General features: G+C 39.0%; 2 protein-coding genes across 2 annotated transcripts; one reads left to right on the top strand and one right to left on the bottom strand.

The window, feature by feature from the left end:
- The first annotated feature begins 31 nt into the window (after positions 1–31).
- On the top strand, positions 32–2,826 carry LOC116849535. The gene is made up of 2 exons (XM_032826764.1): positions 32–1,468; positions 2,459–2,826. The coding sequence occupies exons 1-2, from the start codon at positions 1,243–1,245 to the stop codon at positions 2,572–2,574; spliced, it is 342 nt and encodes a 113-aa protein (XP_032682655.1). The 5' UTR covers positions 32–1,242; the 3' UTR covers positions 2,575–2,826.
- A 192-nt stretch (positions 2,827–3,018) lies between these two features.
- Positions 3,019–6,430, bottom strand: LOC116849563 (CDK-activating kinase assembly factor MAT1). Its single transcript, XM_032826837.1, has 3 exons — positions 5,646–6,430; positions 5,420–5,544; positions 3,019–4,991 (listed from the first exon to the last, which is right to left on the bottom strand). Coding segments are annotated over exons 1-3 (972 nt in total). The 5' UTR covers positions 5,648–6,430; the 3' UTR covers positions 3,019–4,146.
- Between the last annotated feature and the right edge of the window lie 1,567 nt (positions 6,431–7,997).

Here is a 7,997-nt window from a genome sequence, read left to right as displayed (position 1 = left end):
GGGGGGGGGGGGGACGGAGATTAATTTTCATTGCGCAGCTATTTTATGGTATGATTAAATTGCAGTAAAACTTACGTATACGCAACTATTTCAAGAATAAGAGTCCTGTATTAACTATATACTTACAGAAATAATGGGTTTAACGTATTCCTTGGGCTCGATATTTGTGTATAAATTATTTCCAAGCCTTCGCTATGAAACATCACTTTCCTTAACTAAGAATTATGATAGTGATTGCTACAAATAGCATGTAGAAAACAAATAGAGAATGGAAAGATTATAAAACTTGTGGCAAAAATTAAAAAAAAAAAAGTATGCAAAATATGGTAAAAGCACTAGGTTTGAGACAAAATTCTTTTCAATGATACGTCAATACTTTGTATATTTATTATATTTTATTTGATATTTTTTATAAAAATCAGTTTTCTCCAGAAGAGTAATTTAAAGTTATAGGCATTGAAAGGCAACAATTTCATGCAAGAAAATAGTCAATAATGATCACGACTTTTACTTATTCTTATTTAAAAAATTTTTTTCCATTGTCGCTATGTATATGACATGAATATACATCACAATTTATAACATATTAGTATATTTTCATCGTGTGCAAAGCACTTCCGCCGTCTTCAATTGAAGAAAATCAAAAGTATCAATACCCAGACAGCACAAATCTCCTCGGGATGTCCTGAGGATGTCCTGCGGTCGTCCGATGTCCTAAGGACATCCACAGAACATCCATGTACTGAACATATCGTGTGCTGTTTGGGTATTGGTGAGTCATCAATTCGATCTCAACTGATTTCGAAGGGAATAATTCATCCATACACGTTAGCCATAATTAACATTTATTTCAATCGGTAGAAACGGCTAAAATTACTTCGGAGTATATTCGACAGAGCGGAAAATTGTCTCCGACAATAGCGTTGCTTTGGTAATTTTGGTTGCAATAATGCATATCACGTATGCATCGATCGGCAAATTAACACGCGCCAATTAGAGCCTGAACGTTCGCATGGTCGTTCGACTGACAAGCCAGCATGTATGTATGTATCTGTGTGCGCGTAGATACTCGCGCGCGCTTTTAACTTATCGTTCTTAAATAACAACAATATTGCACAAGACACAGCCACGATTCAAAGGATGTTATATGTCGATGTCCAAAAGTACGCATCGATTCCCGTCAAAGGCACAATTCTGTCCTCACGATGATCTAGTGAGGCATAAACTGCCACGACGAACAGAATGCGACGTTTCCTGACTCGACGCTGCCGTTGCGCAATCACTTGGAAGCTTCGAATAAACGAACCACTTTGTGATGCCACAGAGAAGCGCCAGAGACCTGCACAAACGGGCTGTTCTATGACATCATCGAGAAGCTTCAAAGTGATGCATATAACAGACACGCCACAAGCCCAGAAGAACGCAAGACACAAGGATTCCATTAAAACTTTGTCATTCCTTTCTTGTGGTAATTTCTGCGCTTATATCAAGAGACACGGTAGTGTCTCGCGCCAAGTGCACGCACAAAGCTCGGTACGAGCTGCGAGGCTGGCCGTGTAATTATACGCGACACGTTTACTTCCTGATAGTCAGATTTGTCGTACAGCCATAATGACTGATCCGATTTTTAAGTATGTTTAATCAATTCCTCAGGGTCCAGTTACTTAAGAAAGTGTCTTTCTGTTTGCTTCAAATGCATAATATTGAAGATTCTTAATTTCAAAGTGCTCGAATTTCTCATTAAGAAACATCGTCGGGCACAAAACGTGAAGTGTCGTTCTTTTTTCGATAGATGGCGCCACAGCATTAAATTGACGCGAAGTATTTATGGCGTCACAGTCCTCGATTTTTGCGTTTTAGTATCAGGAGAACATAATCAGCAAAGAGGTATCCGAAGTTCTGGCGGGAAATTCGAACTTAGAGAAATCAGTTTCCTTGATTTTTGCGTTTGGTATCAAGAGAACATAATGAGCGAGGAAGATTGCTTTTCAACAAGAGACACAAGTCGACACAAGTATCATCCTATCCTTGTTACTCACTAGATGTGGAACAAAGATAGAATGATGTTTGTATCGACTTGTGTCTCTTGTTGGAAAACAACCGAAGTATCCGAAGTTCTAGCGGGAAATTCGAACTTAGAAAATTCAGTTTCCTCGATTTTTGTGTTTTGGTATCAGGACCCTTATTCTTGAAATAGTTGCGTATACGTTAATTTTACTGCGCAGGTTTAATCATACCATAAAATAGCTGCGCAATGAAAATTACGTATACGCAAAAATTTCAAGAATATATAGGCCCAGGGCTCTTATTCTTGAAATAGTTGCGTATACGTAAGTTTTACTGCGCAGGTTTAATCATACCATAAAATAGCTGCGCAATAAAAATTATGTATACGCAAAAATTTCAAGAATAAGGGCCCAGGAGAACATAATAAACGACAAGATATTCAAAATTCTAGCGGGAAATTCGAACTTGGAGAATTCAGTTTCGCCGATTTTCACGTTTTGGTATCAGGAGAACATAATGAACGAGGAGGTATCCGAAGTACTGGTGGGAGAAATTTCAAGAATATAGGCTCAGGAGAACAATGAGCGACGAGGTATCCAAAATTCTGGCGGGAAATTCGAACTTGGAGAATTCAGTTTTCACGACTTGGTATCAGGAGTCGATTTTCACGTTTTGGTATCAGGAGAACATAATAAGCGAGGAGGTATCAGAATTCTAGCAGGAAATTGATAAGTATTCTATTTCGAAAAAAATTATTAAATGTTTTGATCATTTACATGATAGATGGAGACAATGTTGTGTACAGAGATAGAAAGAGAGAGAGAGGGAGAGAGAGAGAGAGGGTGGGAGAAAGAGGGGGACAGAGAGGGGGAGAGAGAGAGAGGGAGAGAGAGAAAAAGAAAGGATAGAAAACGAGAAGAAAAACAGAGGAGGCAGAGTGAAAAGATAGCACAGAGAGAAATACAAGAGAGCAAAATAGACTTCTATTTTTTATACTAAAGAATAAATATATTTAATCTCATCTATCTGTATCAATTTATTGATGCATTTTATGTCATATTTGTGTACAATAGATATTTATTAATTATTTTCGAGAAAAAGGTGTAATATCGTAACCTACGTACCTTTTACTAAAAAAAAAAAAGGTAAAAAAAGGCGGCAAGTGCATGCGCTTTCTCGTATAAATAAATATTATAAAAAAAGTTATTGGTAAAATTCTCACAAAAAGAAATGATATCAGACGGTTTACGCCAAGTGAAATTAATTTCATAACAATAAATATTATTATAATTACTTTGTATGTATAAACACTACATTAAATATCTACTGACTTTATTTTCTGATAATATAGAAGTGGGAAAAAATAATGTTTAAAAGTTTATTTAGTAAACATACCAAAATAAAAATTTTGGAAAAAGTTAAATAAAATTTCACACGCACACAGAAAACACGCACTTGGCATGCCAGGGTAAAATTTCACACATACACAAAATACTTAGCGTGCCCATTCTTTTAATGCTACTCGTACAATATATGTTCAAATACAAAGATTTTCGTAAAGCATTAAAAGTATTAATGCGATCCTCTCTGGCACGCCAAGTGTTTTGTGTGTGCGTGTGAAATTTTATTTAACTTTTCCCAAAATTTTTATTTTGTACGTTTACTAAATAAGCTTTTAAAAATTATTTTTTGTGTAATTATAAAAAAATAAAGTCAGTAGATACTTAATGTAGTGTTCATACATACAAAGTAGTTATAATAATATTTATTGTGTATAAAATTAATTTCACTTGATATAAACCATTTGATACTATTTCTTTTTGTAAGAATTTTACCAATAACTTTTTTTATGATATTTATTTATACGAGAAAGCGCATACACTTGGCGTCCTTTTTTACCTTTTTTTTTTTTAGAAAAAAGTAGGTTTGTTATGTATACACATTACTCTGAAACGTTTCTTCGTGGCGCGACAAAGCAGCCCATCTGCACGGGTCTGTGGCACCGCAAAGTGGTTCGTCTGTTCGAATCCTTAAATTAGTTTCCACCGCCGAACGGTCGACACAATCGCGCGGAGAAAGACGGAACAAGAAGATGCTCGAGGTCACGGTTGGGATCGTGCGCAGAGATAATTTACGCGGTCATACGGCGTCGAATTCTGCCTGGCGCTGCGAAGGATTATGATACAGGCCCGCCATCGCTTCCTGCAGCGCTCGCAGACACGCGACATGCGCCTTGAATCCACCAGCTCTTTCAGACTGGGACTCATTGCGTATGTTTGTGACGTATCCGCGAGACTGCAATTCCCGCCAGCCCGGCGGTGATGGACCTTCGGTCTGTTGCCGGATCGGTGTATAAGCGTAAAGCGGTCCCTCCTCAATCTTTGGCACCGACAGATAATTCTGACCGCCCTGATTGCCGAACTTGATGCCCGTGCTGAACTGGGTGGCTCGCACGGCGGTGTTGGCGGATTTGGCGTCCTTCTTGGACGACTGCATCGCGCTCGCGAACGACTTGACGATAATCTTCGCGTTCCCCTCCGAGAACATGAGCTCGTCTATCAGGGCCTCCTTCTCGCGAATCTTCTTCTTCTTGGCCTCGGCCTCCTGGCGAATGAGCTCTATCCTCCTCTCTTCGTCTTTTTGCTTCTCCAGTTCCAGCATCTCTTCCAATTCATACTCGCTCCTGCCCAGTTTAGACTTACTCTTCGCTATCTGCTCCTTGTTGTCCTTCTTGTACTGCTCTATCCTCTTGTTAGTCTCGGCCACGTCGATGTTGTTTGCCAAGTTGTATATTACGTGCTCAATCTCCTCTAGATAATCGTTGTACTCGTTCAATGTCGCAAAGTCCTCCTGCTTCTTGTTGTAGTCTCGTAGGATGCGCTTTCTTATGTTCACCTCCTTCTCCACCATGGGATCCTCAAACAACTGCACTCTGAAGTTTGTTCTCCTCAGAGGAATCTTGCATTCTGGGCAGGATCCAGATCCTAGACAATTTAATTGTATAATGTAGTTGAGATTATTATTATTCATTTTGTGCATTAGACTTGATCTACAATAACTGTGGTAGGCTTGTTGTTCTAAATTCTAAGCTGTAACTGCATTTCTGGCAAGAGTTGTTCCCTGTGCCATCAGACACAATTCTTTGTTGTATATCTTTTTAGAGTTTGAGACTTTCATATTTTCGTAACATGAAAGATACCTTGTGTCAAAAATTATGTTACAGTTTAGAGCTTAGAGCAAAAACTAAACTTACTACATCTATTGTGGATCTAGCCTTGAGGATAACGAAGTGAGTGATAGGAATAAGTGATCGTAGCAATATTTGCCACATTTTGTATATTCTATTTCCTATTTTTTATACTCGTGTCATACTTTAAACATAAATATCCTGTTTTAACTTATCGTTCCTAACCTTTGAGAAACAGTAAATCCACGCAGCTTTCGCACAATGCATGGCCACAGACGTTGACCATCATCTTCAGCGACGGATTTCGGTATTTGGTGGTCTTGCATCGTGGACACGCTTGGTCGTCCATCCTGAGGAAAAAAGCGAGATTGTTTTAGCAAAGTGTGCTCTCGAATATTCCGTCTTGACAAACGTTGTCGCAAACACAACAGCTCAATGAGACGCAACTTACATTGTCGGAGGTTTGTTGGATTTTTCTTGCACGCACGTACAAATCGATGTGATCACTTGACGAGACGATTATTTGGTAAAGCGTTATCAAAAATTATCTGATATTATGTCCCGATATCATGTTCAAGTAACGCTAAACTGTAGCACAATTCCGGCGAACATAACCTAACTCTTGTCTCTCTCTTTCTCTTGTCTCTAGTTATTTTACTTGGATTCAGACCTTTCTTTACGGCACTTTCACCAATATACCAAAAGATACGTTTCTTAAACAATCGCAAGTCCGAACATGTTCGAACATATCTTAACGTAACGGTATATATTCCGATAGTTAAGCCGGAACTTTAAACCCTAACTCTAACCTAACCTAACGTGGCGTAACTACTTGTTGACACGTTCTCGCTCTCTCTCTTTCCCTCTCTGTCTCTTTCTACCTCAATATATAGCTGCAGGTATCTCTGCTACTCAATTGATCTGTTCTTTTTAGCATTGCTAAACAGATGCAATAAGTTAGAGTGAGAAAACATATACTTGTCTCACTTTAACTTATTCCTGCAGTTCAGCAGTGCAGCTGAAAAGAACAGACCAAATGTTACAAAACGTATATTATGTTAATTTGGCATTCTCCAATTAATAAATGATTCCCTTAATGTGTTCTTTGAAAATAATTCCAAGATATTTTTCAAAAAATCACAGGTTGTGTATCAACAAGTTTAAACAAGTTTTTACGCTGCGGCAATTAGACCGGAAATAAACACGCTCTCGCGTGTGGAACACTTGAGAGATCGATTGGCCTCGAGAGTTCTCATCGAGCTTCATCGATAGCACTCGTTTCATATATCGATATTTACGCACGAACAATATGGCTGGATTTGAACGAGTGGCACACATTTTTCCCTTTTCTCATTTTTTCTTCTTTTTTTTTTGCTTATTCGGAACGTATTTTTCCGCGCTCGTCGCTGTCTGCTTGCTTCGCGATGTTTATCTAGCAGGTTAAAGGCAACCACCGGCGATAAAAATACAAACAATAAATTAAAAAAAAAGAAAGAAAACAGCGATGAATTATTGGTCGGCGAGACACACAGTCGTGTGCGACACGCTCGATCGTTTCCGGCCGTATTCGTCGTGATTGGAAAGTTTGCGCGAGGAAAGAAAGAAAATTCGACGACCCATCGATCGAGTTGTCGCGCTGTTATCCCATTCCTATGAGTTAATTAGATCACATCCTCTGTTTATTGCTCAATGTGCGCTATTTCGTCGCGGCGCGGTTCACCATTAATCGACTCGATAAAATTAATTAGGTTCATGATTAGCAAGTGAAATTATGTCGCTCGACACACACGCGCGCGCGCGCGCATGCACGCACACACATTACAAATGTACAAAGTTGCTATTAATAGCTCCCCAATTTCATAACATCTGATGTTACGAAAATCTCCACGTAAAATCCTTCGCGTAATCTAACTGGGAAATTACGACCGCGTGTGTATTAAAATACTGAAATATGTAACGCTTAATTAGAGCTGTTTCGAAATTCATAGGTTTCGTCCGTGTTTACGTGAAATACACAGAAACAAACAAACACACACAGATGCGCGCGCGGCGTTGTTCTATCAGTGAGCGAAAGAGAAAAATTAAAAAAGCACGCACATTTTCCCACGCGAGTTCGTTCCGCGTCTAATCTGCAAGCTTGAGTGTACACGTTTATTTTTAACAGCGGGCATCGCTTGCGCCGCCGGGTAAATTCTAACAGTTTCGCATTTCCGCGTAATAACTCGACGATAGCTGGAAACAATAAATAAAATAATAGCTCGTGATCCTTCGCGCTACGTTGTGCGCGCGCGCGCGTATATGTGTGTGTGTGTACTTGTTTGTTTGTTCGTTATCGCGGGTCAGTAAAATCGTCCTTTCGAGTCAAACAGGTTTATTAATAAACCATAACGGTGGCACAAAACATCGAATGGAAGTACATAAGTGAGAACTGGAGACTCATGAGAAATGTGCAAAGATAAAATATTGGTAACTAGGTGATACGTTATTTTGGATTTTTCAGCTGAAACGATAATCATGTCGTTGTAATTTTCATGTCGTTGTAATTTTATGACACAATGTAACTTTAATGTCTGTATGCGAAAGAAAGCAGCAGGTCGCAATAAGTCAATATGGCATATCTCGGCTGCGTTCAGTAGAGAAAGCTACTTTGCAACTGTGTAGAATTCGTGAAGCTCATTAGTGTGTATTCTTACATTCAACTGAGATTTAAAAATATACATCAATCAGATTTACAAATTCTACAATACTTGCAGAGCAGCTCTCTCTCTCTCTCTCTCTCTCTCTCTCTCTCTCTCTCTCTCTC

This window comes from Odontomachus brunneus, unplaced genomic scaffold (genome assembly GCF_010583005.1).
Source record: "Odontomachus brunneus isolate Ranch 3 - 2012 unplaced genomic scaffold, Obru_v1 Obru_scaffold_118, whole genome shotgun sequence".
In the NCBI taxonomy this organism is placed as follows: domain Eukaryota; kingdom Metazoa; phylum Arthropoda; class Insecta; order Hymenoptera; family Formicidae; genus Odontomachus; species Odontomachus brunneus.
This window is presented reverse-complemented; position numbering and strand designations above follow the sequence as displayed.

Bases quoted from the DNA above. Each gene is read 5' to 3' on its own strand.
- LOC116849535 (XM_032826764.1), top strand. From the start codon at position 1,243: ATGCGACGTTTCCTGACTCGACGCTGCCGTTGCGCAATCACTTGGAAG. The intron at 1,469-2,458 runs GTAATTTCTGCG...TCAAAATTCTAG, and splicing joins TTTGTCATTCCTTTCTTGTG to CGGGAAATTCGAACTTGGAG.
- LOC116849563 (XM_032826837.1), bottom strand. The intron at 4,992-5,419 runs GTTAGGAACGAT...TAAATTGTCTAG, and splicing joins GGATTTACTGTTTCTCAAAG to GATCTGGATCCTGCCCAGAA.